The 14,188-nt window shown below is 32.4% G+C and overlaps 1 protein-coding gene across 1 annotated transcript in view; it reads right to left on the bottom strand.

Moving 5' to 3' along the window:
- The window catches only part of LOC121980104, a 45,149-nt gene that overhangs the window by 14,231 nt on the left and 16,730 nt on the right, over nucleotides 1–14,188 (bottom strand). The window contains exons 2-5 of the mRNA XM_042532071.1: nucleotides 12,642–12,933; nucleotides 7,783–7,916; nucleotides 4,645–4,738; nucleotides 3,667–3,739 (exon numbers count right to left, since the gene is read on the bottom strand). Of these exons, the coding sequence (XP_042388005.1) occupies nucleotides 3,667–3,739; nucleotides 4,645–4,738; nucleotides 7,783–7,916; nucleotides 12,642–12,933 (593 nt within the window). The remainder of the gene's footprint in view (nucleotides 1–3,666; nucleotides 3,740–4,644; nucleotides 4,739–7,782; nucleotides 7,917–12,641; nucleotides 12,934–14,188) is intronic.

The raw sequence follows: 14,188 nt of genomic DNA, 5'->3' as shown, positions 1-14,188 counted from the left end.
AATAAGTTTAGAGAATGAATAATTGTTTGGTTTAATTGATTAACTATGCTAATTAATTAATTAATGGATTAACAGATTATTAAGTTCATTAGTGATTATTTAAGTAATTAATTTGATAGCTATTAATTAATTGAATTAATTCATCCGTATATTATACAGTAATTAATTCTTTAATAGGTTGAATGATTGGATTAAATCAAAAGATTTATTAATGAGTTAATTGATAGACTAATTAATATATTAATTAATCCATTAATAATTTGACCGATTAACTGATTAAATTGATTTAAGTAGATTGAGTAAAATATAAATGAATGAGCTGATAGGTAGATTAATTAATTCCTGGATTGATTAATTGTTTAATATTCAGTAATTTATAAGTTAAATAAGATTTAATATGTTAACTTTAGTAAATTAATCAAGGATTGGTGGATTAATTAGATGATACTTGATTGATTAAAGGTAATTAAGAATAACTACAAGGTTAGTTGCATGAACTAGTAATTATTGATAAGTTTAATGAATAACGTTTAATTCAATTAATGAGTTGATTAACCTAATTATTGATTAAATTGTTGATTTATTTAATAACAAGTTAATCAACTAAATTCGTTAACCCGTGATTTCTGAATAGAGATTTAATAGAACATGTTGACTTTGTTTGATGAAAGGTGGTTAAGAAGTTGATAAGGTATTAATTTGTTATTAGACGTAAATTGAATTGTGTGAAATCAAAAGAAGGATAGTGTGAATTGATTGTATTGAGCGGGTAAGGAATTCAGCTTAAGGGTCCAGAATTATTACCAAAACGGAGGAAACGGGTAAGGAATCCAGCTTAAGAAGGATCCAATGAACCTTTCCAAAACAAAATATGTTTGGGAATCCGACTTAAGAAGAGTCCGGTGAACCTTACCAAAACAAAAGAAATCTGGGAATTAGGCTTAAAAAAGGTCCAATGAACCTTACCAAAACAAAAGATGTTTGGGAATCTGGCTTAAGAAGGATCCGGTGAACCTTACCAAAATAAAAGATGTCTAGGAATCTGGCTTAAGAAGGGTCCAGTGAACCTTACCAAAATAAAAGATATTTGAGAATCCGACTTAAAAAGGATCTAGTGAACCTTACCAAAGCAGAGCGGTTTGGGAATCCGATTTAAGAAGGGTTCGGGAAGCTTACTTAAGAAATCAATTAACTTCATGTATGAGATGGTGGTACGATCCGAGGACACACGCCTGGGGAGCGCGCTAAACCATGAAGGCTTGTGGTCATGCTTATGCTCATGTGCATGTTTATGTTATGTGTGTTCATCCTTATGCCTATGCTTATATACATGATTATGATTATGTTTATGATGGTACCTATGTTCGAGTTATGTTGATGATAGGTGTATATATGATCATGTTTATGCTCATCCCTAGTATGTATGTTTATGTCATGCAAGTATGCTTATGCCTATGCTATATACAAGCTTATGATTATGTTCATTCTCATGCTTAAGCCTATTTACATGTTTATGCTTACGTTTATGCTCTTCTACTTATGTCGACGCTTATGCCTATGTTCATGTCTATGAGATGCCAGCAGTCAAGTCCTAAGTTACCTAGCATGTGTCCAACACTAGATTATAGGCGCTAACTATTGCATAACATAGTTTTGAATATGCTGAGTCTTTTGACTCATAGATTTTAACTTTTTTAGATAATGGGACAAATGAGACAGTAGGCATTGACCAGTGAGTCGGCTCTACATTAGTTAGGTGTTTTCTTTGAAGAACAAATTCTGAACTGTATGACCAATACCAAAGGTCGCTAGTAATTTATGTTTCAAGAGCTATCTATATATCTTAGTTGAATTGAGAACCCATTATGGAACTATGTGCAAGTGATATCCGCAGTTATATATATATATATATATATATATATATATATATATATATATATCAATTTTAGCATTATAAGGGTGTCAAGTGTTGACATGAAATGATACTTGTCAACATGATTCACACAACATATGAGACATTGTCTAGGTGACGAGTAGTATTGAGTTCAGAATGGTATATTTCGATCGTTTCACCTAGCAAAGTACAAGATTTTAAATCATGTATAATAATATATATTTTTTATCCTAATATGATATAACATGAATTCACAATTTTAAGATAAAACTAAATTGTTATTTCACATTTAATATTAAATAAGTAATTGGAAATAATTATTAGTGTCATATTTTTATTTATAAATTAGGAATTGTACTATCTACCATCAAATAACAAATCACTTTAAAATAATAGTGCATATTGAGATATTACAGAAATTGTATAAAATAACACTACTTTGTTATATCACTAATAATACAATCAACAATTAAAATAATAATTAAACAACAAATTAATATTAAATATTGCAAATAGCTCATCTGTTGATAATTTAACTATACATTCAGTTATAGATTAAATTGAGAATATAGAACTTTTAAAATATTATTAGACATATAATAATAGAATCATAGAAGTGTCAATAATTGTATTAATTTAAAATATATATATATGTTTCTACTATTATATTAAGAGTTAGACTATAGACTAAAAACTAAGCTATTTATTATATAAATCACATTTATATTATTTGAATCATAGATAAATATTATTTTATTTGTACATTATTTATTTTAATATAGTAATTAGATAATACTATAGGATAGTTATATGAGTAATTTGTATTTTTTATTAATAGCATTCCAAATTGAAATTTATTGTTATAAATGAATACTCACATTCATAAGAACTAATAAGTGTTAGTTCTTGATATGATATAAATACTATTTATTAATTAAATCTTGTATTGTTAATACAAAACATCAGTTTTAGGATTTTTTTTTCTTATATGTTATGTTTAATATTTTTTAGCTTCAATTATTTTTACTAATTTCCCCCAATCCAATATGGTGACAAAACAATATTGCTAACAACGAATACTTTCTTTTTTTTTTTTTTTTTTTTTTTTTTTTTGCATATAGATCTAAGTTCGCTGTTCGCCTATGCATATCATGGTGGTGGAAATGGATCTCAAAGAGCATAACTTTCTCACCATAGGTCTTCTTTTCAGTCTAATGGAGAATCAATCTCTTCTGTTGACACAGGGATGACATCCTATGCCTAACCACTTGAGATAATAAGTAGACGGACATTGTTGATGTTCTTGGCACTAGACTGAATCATAAATGTGGAGGAAGGTAATACCAATGAGTAAATAATACTCTAGTGAAGATAGAATTTGATAGAGTAAAGAGTGCATCTTGGATGGGTTATCCTCAACCTATACCAAATTCAGGCTAAAAGCCTAAAAGTATTTTCAAGAATCATGTGGTCCTTGATGATAATTTTAACATTAGATGTACAATTTTGCAAGCCTCATACTTAGTTATTTGGATGGTAATAATTATTAATTGTAAATTCAATATCTCTTATCTCTATTTATGTAATGGCCTCAACACTGGTCATTGGTCATTATTTTAATAGTTAGTTAAAATCGAACAAAAGAATAAGTTCTAAAGTATACAATAAAATTGTAAATCATAAAATAGACAAACTAGAATACAGACAGCAAACTCAGATAAGAAGCTTCAACATCAGAAGGCAAACCAAACAGCAAAGATAATCCAAGTTACCTCGCCATTTTCTGGCTGTAATTCAGCAATAATATCAGTAGCTAGGTCCTCCCGGTTACCAAAAACCCATTCACTGCCAGAACAACGGTGTAATGAAAAAGTGTGCTTAAGATAAGTTATGGTTTGCAGCAAATGTCGATTAAACTAATAATAATGAGGCAAAGGAAGAATGATTCAGCATCAGCATCAGCATAATTGATCTTAACAGGAATATCATTCTGATAGCATTAATCAAGCACCTATACCTGTGAATTTTATCCTCTGGATTTCAATAAAATTGTTTATTGGTTGAACAATTGATATAAAAATTGGAATTATTTCAGCAGTTGATCTCTACATTGTAAGCATAGAACTATTTAATGTAATGGTCAGATTTGATCCATTTACCAGACCCTACTTAGTTGGCACTATGGCTCCTGTCTGTCTTTTGTATAACAAGCAGGTCATGCTTCATAGTTTCAAACAAAATTTCAGTTAAATTATGTATTAAGCTAGTTAGGGAGTTCGACCATTTGTAAGATAAAATAATAAGTTTGATAAATAGGACAATTATACTAATAAAATCATTGTTGGAGGTTCATCCAGTAAAACAACAAAATGTTAACGATAAGCAAAACTTAATGAAAAAAAAAGGATTGCTCAACACTTCCCTACCAGGATTCTGCTGTGTGTTTATGGGGATATATGACTGAGAATCTATAACATCTATAACCTTAAAAAAATTCTAACATGAAAGAAAGATCATAATGCAAAGAGAAAAAAAAAAGTGAAAACCTGATGCATTGCAATTCATATAAAAATAGCAGATAAATAATAGGCATCAATACAACACAAAAGCTAGTTGTGCCGCTAACCAGCCACAAGTAATAAGAGCATTGTATTATCAATTAAAGTAGTCATATAATCTGGTGCAGCTAAGCCCTATGCACTAGACTTACATCCCAAGTCAGGGAAATAACCAAAAGTAATTCTTTATACCTAGTACAGAAAATTTGAGTATGTGGACGCAAGTACTTTGGAACTTTAACAAAAGCCTCAAAAGTATTTGATCCCAGTTGTGCATCACTTGGTCCTGTATAACAATCAACATATGAGAGAAACAATCAACATAAACCTTTAATTTATTATTAACAAATAACAAGCAAAACAAACAGCAGCTTTGCTATAAATCTGAAGAATTATGCTGCCATACAGGAGCATGTGCCAGGATAACTACCAAAGCAGGAACGAATTGAGAAGAATAAGATGACCATTTATATATTCATGGCTCCACTAGAAACATTAGATATCAAATAGTTTGATTGAATACAATCAACTCATACTCACAGGAACCAATCTCCAATGACCATGAACTTTTGAAGTGGATACTTTAAACAAAAGATGGAACTTCATAGTCCTGCAACATTGAGCCTACTCAAGAGGGAAGAGGGATTAGATGACGAGTGTCCAGAAGCCATCTAATAATTTTTTGTGCATCCCTGCCTTTAATCGTGCTAGAGTATTGAAAGGTGTCCTAATCTTTAGAAGTGAATATAGTGTTCAATTCAACTTTTTTCTTAGACAACTTTAACATGAGAAAGTGAATCACAACCCTAGTTGCTCCTAGCCATAGAATCTCTTCATCAAAAAATTCTCATCAATCCATGAACTCATGATTATAAAAGAATTTTATTAATAAATGGTCTTCTTTCACTATCTTTTTCACTATATCAAGTTTATTGATATCCACCATCATCAAATCGATATAGTGTGTTATGCATGATGTCTAAAATAATGTTGGATGCCCTTACTCCAATAGCTCTCCAATTCTCTTGAAGTTAACACAATTGTGTATACTCACCTGTACCATATATTTTACACTTATCTCTTGAACTACACTGCCCATTAAGCAATATATGTAAGATATATTATGATATTTTATAGTTGCATCAATAGATTTATGAAATATCACTTGTGTAGCAAAATATTAATAAAGTTCATCCGTGTAGCTCACGACATCCAACATTCAAAAATTTAGTCCTGGTATATAATGGCCCACTGCATATGAAATTGTTGATCCATATTTAGACAATAAGTGAAGGATATCAAGATTTATATTTTATCGTGTAAGAAGTAATGTAGCCTATAAGGGGTTAGGTTGATGTGATAGTTGGATTGAAATGAAAAAGAAATTGCAAGTTTGGTCTAAGAATGCCAACATATCAATATAAACAAATATTAATTGCACATCGTAATCCCATAGAAGGAATGAGGCCATTAATACCACCTCATGTTGAGGCAACACAAACACTTGTAATTCTCACCAATGTTGTTGTAGTAGTTGAGCCACTCCAACTAGCACTAGTTGAGCCCAGAGTTCTAAATCTCAAGTCATTTCGATATTTCGGTCTTTGATTGAAACAATAGTATCGTGCTAACATTTCGAAATATGGAGTGGGTAATAAATTGGAGGTGGAAGGAGAAAAGAAATGAAGAAGAAAAAGAAAAAGATAAGACAACTATATAGTTAACTGCGATGTGTAATATTTTGATATTATCTTAAATGAAGATAAATTATAAAAGAAAAGAAAAATAACATTCTTTAATTTTAACATTCGTTATTTTAGCATATGTCAAGAGATGTCGAGTGCTAACATGCAATGATACTCATCGACACAATTAACAAACACCACATAAAACATTGTCTTAGTACCAATAATATCATGTTTCGGTAATTTATTAAAACAAAACATTTTGATTGTTTCGCTTGGCACGATATAATAAAATCAATTTGTGACTTATTGTTTCCACTTTTTAACGTAACTAAGGGTTTTCTTTTCATGAATAATGTATTAGCTATATTATAAATTTATATGTTTTCGTAAAATCAAATATAATTTTTCCTCCATTTCTTGTTCTAAAATCATAACCTCATGCACTTAACATATTCCTCATTTCTTACTCGTGCATGTCCATTTAGATCTCCTTAAAATTATTTTGTTTGACGGAACTTTTTATAATACCTCATCTAGGTCTTCCCAAAATCTATATTTCGTGTCTTCATCTAATCCTACTTGAGGTGTATTTATGCTAATTACATTAATAGTTTCTTTTGTCGCAACTATCATCATAATTATACCATTAACAAAATTAACATAAGAACATTATCTTATTGATAAAAAATTATAAGAAGAATATATAATTTTAACAAAAATACTATATAAATAGAGTAAATATCTTTACACATGAATATTATTTAAAACTTTTGAATAACTATTAAACTAAAATAATAAATATTTATCTCAAGTTCATTACGCTTATAAACATGGAGATTAATAAAACTAAGAGTTCGAATATAATTCTAAATATTCTAAAGAGTCAATCATAATCTTGAAGATTATTCATCACATTTAAAGTTATTTGAAGGTTTTAAATTATTTTTTAAATGTATCTAAAAGTTTGTATTTTTTTAAATTTAATTTAAACATTAAAATTATATTTTACGAATTGATTTAAAATCAAATTTATTTGAAACATTTAAAATCATATACTTTTTTAAAAATAAAAAACAACCTCATTTGTCGTGCTTTTATGCCAACACCAAGCATGTGAGGATGCATGCAGGCATAGGATTCTCACGTAACTATATCGTCGATCGCATGCTAAAATGGTAAAATCCACATGCTTCAAGAAACATAGGTCGACACCCAAATCCTTGGATCTTGTTTCCCCCTTCTTCACTCTTCTTTCTCCTACTCAAGCTAAGTCAACACAAGCCTTCATTTTTCTTTGCTTCCCCACTCTTTCCCCAAATTCATTTCCTTTCCATGCAAGTAAACAATGAATAAGTCAAGATAGCCTTTCCAAATCAAGAAGTTGCAAAATAGTTTTCTCGTTAAAGAGGCACTTAGGAACAAAATTTTGTGATATGTCCATCAGATATGAAAAAGAAATAAAATAAAAGCAAATAAGGTAAATTGTTTATGTTTTGACATGTTAAATTGGCATGCACTTAAGAATCATTGGCAACCTTATTCTCTATAACTTAAAGGTTTACCCCAATTGTCCTCAAAGTAGATAAATATATGCACTCTATCTGTAGTGATAACATGCAAACAAGTAAATGAAAATTCTTACCACAGTAGTATGTGGTCAAAACACGTGCATCAGGTGCATAAGATCTTATGTCACAAGACATGCTACGAATCAATTCATGCACAGCATTGATAGTCCATATCATTGTAGATAAAGTTAATGGAACATCATAAAATCTTTCAGAAAGGGTTATTCAAAAGCAAAAAGTATGTATAAGGATTTTAAATAGATTGGGTATTGCAAAAATTAGACAAAAAATTTTATTCGATTTAATCAAAAACATATTGTACAACCCCAGTTATAGACGATACCACATCTAGAAAATAATGAAAGAGCTTTCAAAACTAGCAACAACAAAAATGGATATATATATATATATATATAAAGAGAATAGGGTGAAGGGGAACCTTGACGCAACGGTAAAGTTGTTGCTTTGTGACCAAAAGGTCACGGGTTCGAATCCTAGAAACAACCTCTTACAAAACACAGGGTAAGGCTGTGTACAATGGATCCTTACCCGGGACCCCGCATAACGGGAGCTTCATGCACCGAGCTGCCCTTTATATATATATATATATATATATATAAAAAGAGAATAGGGTAATAGCTGCCTATATCCTCAAAGATCTTCTAGAATTAATAGCTAATTAACAACTCTAACTATATAAGGAAGTAAGATATCCTACAATATTCTAAACTCCCCTCGAGATAGGTTGTAGTTGTTGATTAAGCATAACTTGGAGCTTAAATCTTCAAAGTTCTTCCATGGTAAAGCCTTAGTGAGAGGATGTTGTTGTCTAAAGACTATTCCGCAGATGAAGTAACTTAATTATTCTCTCTTCTATTTTTCTTTTATGATGCGACGATCAATCTCCACGTGTTTCATTCTATCATGATGCATTGGGTTCTTTGCAATATTGATAGTTGACTTATTATTGCATAATATCTTTATAGGTTCTTCTTCAATGATCCTTAAGTCATATAAGGGTCTTTATAGTCACATCCCTTCGCATATAATGTGTTTTTGTTCTAATTCAACTTCTATATTGTTTCTTAACAGATTGTTTCTTGCTCCACATGTAACTAAGTTTCCCCATAAATATGTGCAACACCTAGAAGTTGATTTTCGATATACTATTGATCTTGCCAGCATCATTATATATCTTAATAACTTTATTTGTTGATTTCCTGAAATATAAACCCTTTCTTGGTGTTAATTTTAAATACCTCAACCCTATAGACTATATGATCTTCATTTGGATTGTTCACGAATTGACTTACAATATTTGGTGGGGGCGCTGGGGGCGAGCGAATCGCCTTTTGCCACACGAATTGACTTACAATACTAACCAAGTAGTCAATGTCAAGGCTTGTGTAGGATAAGTATAAGATTTTGCCCACGAATCTCTTATATCTGTCTTTATCAACTAGTGCACAACCCTCTTTCGTTACTAGTTTGATTGTTGAGTCCAAGAGAATGTCTACTTGATTGCATCCATGCATTCCAATTTCCTGCATTGCATTTGACTAAGTTATTTTTATTCCAAGAAAATAGCTAAGGCTTCCCAAATCTTTGATTTTGAATTATTTGGCTAGTAAGCTCTTGAGTATGCCTATCTTCTTGCAGATGATCTCTTATTAACAAAGGTGTGATGTGCCAAACATTGTAGATGACTATAGTGCTTGATTACTCTTGTACATTTATCAAACCAAGCTCTTGGGATTGTTTGAGTTGTATAATGATCGTTTTAGCCTACAAACTTTGTTGATTATGGCTTATAACTCAAATCCAGGAGGTAGGGATGCTCATGTAAATTTCTTATGTCATGTCTCCATTGAGTAAAGCATTCTTGACATGCAATTGATGAAGTAGTTAGTTCCATTTTGGTATTGTGAGAACTTCTACTATGGATCCAAACTTGCCACAAAAGTCCTATATTTATTATATAGCCCCTCATATGATACAAAGCTATAGATTGCATGTTTTATGTATTCTCTAACACCCTTTCTTTTTGCAATAGGAAGATCACTATCTTTAAAAGAATTAGGATTAGAATTACCTGGTGGATCTTTTGATCTCAAGTCCGGTTCTAATTCTTAGATTTGCTCAAGGAGTACTTGTTACTCTATCTCTCTTGTCCTTTATCATCCTAGAATAGGTCATAAGGTCACTATTGTTTTTGGATTGAACAATGTGTGGGAAATGAAGGCACTTGGGATTTTGTTTGACTTGATCAATAGTTAAAGAGAGGAAATGAGTTGAAGTATGGGGCCATGGGTTCATTTTGATGAGTAGGGGCATCTATCTGGCTATTAAGCAGATTTGATAAAGTGTGAGAATATCTAGGTCACTAATCTTCGTAGTAGTGATGTACCACAACTGATATTCTTGTGTGAAACTATTCTCCTCTAAATATCAAATGTGGTGTAATATGATTTATGTTCAAAAAATGTATCATTCATGGAGTTATAAAATTTTCTTGTAGTTGGAGAATAACATTTGTACCCTTTTTGTGGAAAGAATACCCCAAGAACTAAGATCAAATTTTCCCCGGTGTTGGCTATGAATGTGCACAAAAGCAAAGAAGCCAAACAACTTGAGAAGGAATACAAATATGAGATGTGTGATCGTTGTTAGTAGTAACTAACATGGGGTCTAGAATTCACTTGAGAATGCATTCTGTTTATGAACTAGGTTGCAATGAGAACGGCTTCTCCCTGATACTGATTTGGTACATGTATAGAGGACATGAGAGGTTAGGCTAATCATAGGAGATGTCTTTTTTTTTTTTGGCTATGCCACTTTATTAAGGTGCGTCAACACAAGAGCTTAAATGAATAATCTGTAATCACTAAGAATGAATGCAAAATATTCCTTTACATTGTCTGTCTTTAAAATTTGTATTTTCGTTTGGAATTGAGTTGGAACCATGGTATTGAATTTTTGAAATATAAGAGCTATCTCTGATTTTTTTTTTTCATTAGAAAAACTCATGTAAGTCTAGTGTGATCATCTATAAATATCATGAACCAACAAGGTCTTAGACGGTCCTCAAGCATCACTATGGATTAATGGAAAAGATTGTGATTCTTTGTAAGGTGAATTAGTAAGAATTTGGAATATATTGACAGATTTGACATTGAAACTCATTCAGATTTATAATATTGAAAAAAGATGCAAAAAGGCTCTTGAAATATATAAAATTTGAATGTCTTAACTTATGATGCCATCGCATAAGAGCATTGTCCGCTTTTAGAAAAATAGAAACTAGATTTTAGCTTACAAACACTAAATAACCAACATTATGACTTTTCCTTTTATGAGAATCATTCACCTCAATAACAATCCTATTTATGGGGTGTTGCCACAATCTAGCAAGCCCAGTAGCCCAACTTGTTCTAGATCTATCAACCAGCGAATAGAGACAAATACCCAAATCGTTGGGAAAAGGAAAATTCCTAATATTCAATACTTTAGTTGTCATAGCAAAGGTTGTGGCATCCAAGTACTTAAGAGTCATAGCCTTGAAATAGGAACAAAACCATAGGAATTAATCTATGCATTATATCCTTTCAACATTCATATAGACGACTCATGTAAACACACTAACATCTTCCACAAATATGAAAAATGCGGGAGTAAAATGAGAATATCATGATGAAACCACACTATTGTTCGTCATTATAAACAATTATACAAGGTGTCAAGTGGATCTTAGTCATTCCAGTCACATGCATCAAGTGAGAATGAGTATGTATACACTAATTGAGCAATGGATATCTGTTTACAAGCATATCTGCTATATTTTACTCAATCTTTGGGAATATTTTTTTAAAAAGAAGCAAAGTAAAAAAAACATCCATTGAAACATACAAGAAAATATATTTAGTATGATTACAATGATTGAGCAATGAATATCTGTTTACAGATGATCCGGTAATGACGAGGCACCCTACCAAGGATAAGTCAAAGTCAAGGGAATGGGTCGACATGGAAGGCCAGGCGAATATAGGCCGAGCGGGCTAGTTCCTGGCCGAGCGGAGCCAAGCCCAGCAGAGCTAGTTCCTGGCCGAGCTGAGCAAAGCCGACCATTGCACGGCATGGCGGACTAGAGCATGACCGATCGGCCAGAGGAAGGAACAACCCTGAGTGGCCGTGTAAAGAATTCCGATCGAGCGGGTGCCCGCTCGGCCAAACAGTGGACCCTTTTCTCAGCTCACCACATCTTCCTGGGAATAGGCGCCACGGACAACAGAACATGGTCTACCTGCGATTCGTACGGTAGAAGCTCTTACTGTCCCTTCAGAGATATGCATGCCCTATTGAGGGAATGTGTCAGGGACACTTTCTGGAGTTGTCTTTTATAGAACATCTAGGAAGACGCGCTTGTGCTTTGAGATGCGTGCACAAGCGCTACCATAGCTCTATAAAAGGGGGGTTCTCTTCCACGGCGGAGTTAGGCACAATACATTTCTTTCACACGCTTTAGCTACAGTATTTCCACTATCCAACTTCGCCGGAAGACTGATTTGAGCGTCAGAGGGCCAACGCCGAAAACCCCTTTCCGACTCGGTACCTGCACTTGCAGGACTAGCGAGGAGGCTTCACCGAATCAACGGTCGCGTCGCCAGCTCACCATCTCCTCAAATTTTGGACAGGATCAACAGACATTTGTTATATTTTGCTCAATCATTGAGGAAAAAAAAAATTTAAGGAAGCAGAGTAAAAGAAATATCCATTGAAGTGTACAAGAAAATACATTCAGCAAATTAGAACAATGAGTTTGTATATGTATAAACATTAGTTCTGAACCTCAAAAAAGTATTTCAGCTGACATTTTAAGTTGCATTATGTATTGTCATAATATCCAGAGAATTTAAGCATGAGGATGATGATTTACACTAACAACCTTAACATTGCACTTATAAACTTCAAGTAAATTTCAAAAAAGTAATATTTATAATGAGAATGAATTACATGATCAAAAGGCCGAGGCATGTCTTGCTCGCCAACATTTGCTGTGCTAGGCATGCACCATACTTGTAACAAGTCTGCTGATGGAATCTGAGTTGGATCAATAACACCTCTGCCAAAGTTGGAGCACTCAACACCACCATCAGTCCACCCGTAACCAGTGCCCCCTCCAGCAATACCTTCAACAGGTGGTACAATGAAATTTGGTGGATTTACCCCTAACAGCATTCAAAGACAAGGAAAATTAGTCATGCTTTGAATAGAGTTTAATGTATTAAAAAAAGAAATAAAAAAATAAATGAAGGGATACTTCATTTCAAGAAGAAAAATGCTTACAGATACTTTCATATTCCAAAACTTATTGTTCCACTTCCCTGGAGCTCTTTCTTCTGTTATTGTTTCAAATACATTCTAAACATAAATCTTCTGCTAATACTATAAATTTCTACAGATTTTAATGTAGATGTCATCAATGCATGAGACCAATTTACCTTAGACACAAAATTAAAAGTATCCATATAAATGCAAAGTCTGCATTGGAATTTAAATGTACAAAACCAAGCAAACAAGTATTACTATGTCATGCATGTGTATATTGTTATGCTTTATTGATAGAGCTATATGCATAAGTAGCCAAGATTTCAAATTACTCCACCATATATAATGTGTAGTATATCATAGCAAGTTGTACTTCCCAGCACTAACCAGGAGTATGTTTAGTACACTGTTGCTAATGATTTGTCAAACAGCTATATATTAAACAAGAAAGAGAAACCAACTATGTTGGCATGCGCCAACTGTACATGTTCATTTAGCAAAGGGAAACTAACATAAAGAATTTATCAGTAAACAATTGTTCCCAGGAAGACAATATGTCCATGCCAAATTAGTAATATTTGCCTTCAATTTCATTCACTAGTTCATTCTTTTGGAGTTTGATTTCTTCTCTAATGTTTTTGATATTGAAAAATGAACTGAATATTCATTGATTCTTAGCCATGAGCACCAAAAGATAAGTTTAATGGTGTACACTGTTAGGATCTGTGAACCAGCTGGAGGGAGCATGAATAGTTGTGGCCTGAAATTGCAATCTCTCAACTCAAGTTCTCGCTTGGTTAGTTGTTAGTTGGCAATGGATATATAAACAAACAACAATACAAAATTCATGGATACGGCTAACATTTCTACTTTATGTGTTTCAGAATCTCCATTTCTTCCATGGCCTATGAATAGGCCTTGTCCGGTGAGTCACCCCTCGAAGATATCTTTCTCCTTCCTAGTTCCTTTTTAAAGATAGAGAAACCTCTAACAATGTTTTACTTACAATGTGAACAAGAAAATTAAATGCAAGTGAAACAATAATAATACACTAACGAAAGCAATACAAGTATGGAGCTCTTCTCAAGACTCTTTTCCAAGCCTTCTTACCAATGTTCATTCACTTTCATTAACTTTGACAAGCTCCCTTTGCCT

Source organism: Zingiber officinale, chromosome 5A (assembly GCF_018446385.1).
Source record: "Zingiber officinale cultivar Zhangliang chromosome 5A, Zo_v1.1, whole genome shotgun sequence".
NCBI classification, from domain to species: domain Eukaryota; kingdom Viridiplantae; phylum Streptophyta; class Magnoliopsida; order Zingiberales; family Zingiberaceae; genus Zingiber; species Zingiber officinale.
This window is presented reverse-complemented; position numbering and strand designations above follow the sequence as displayed.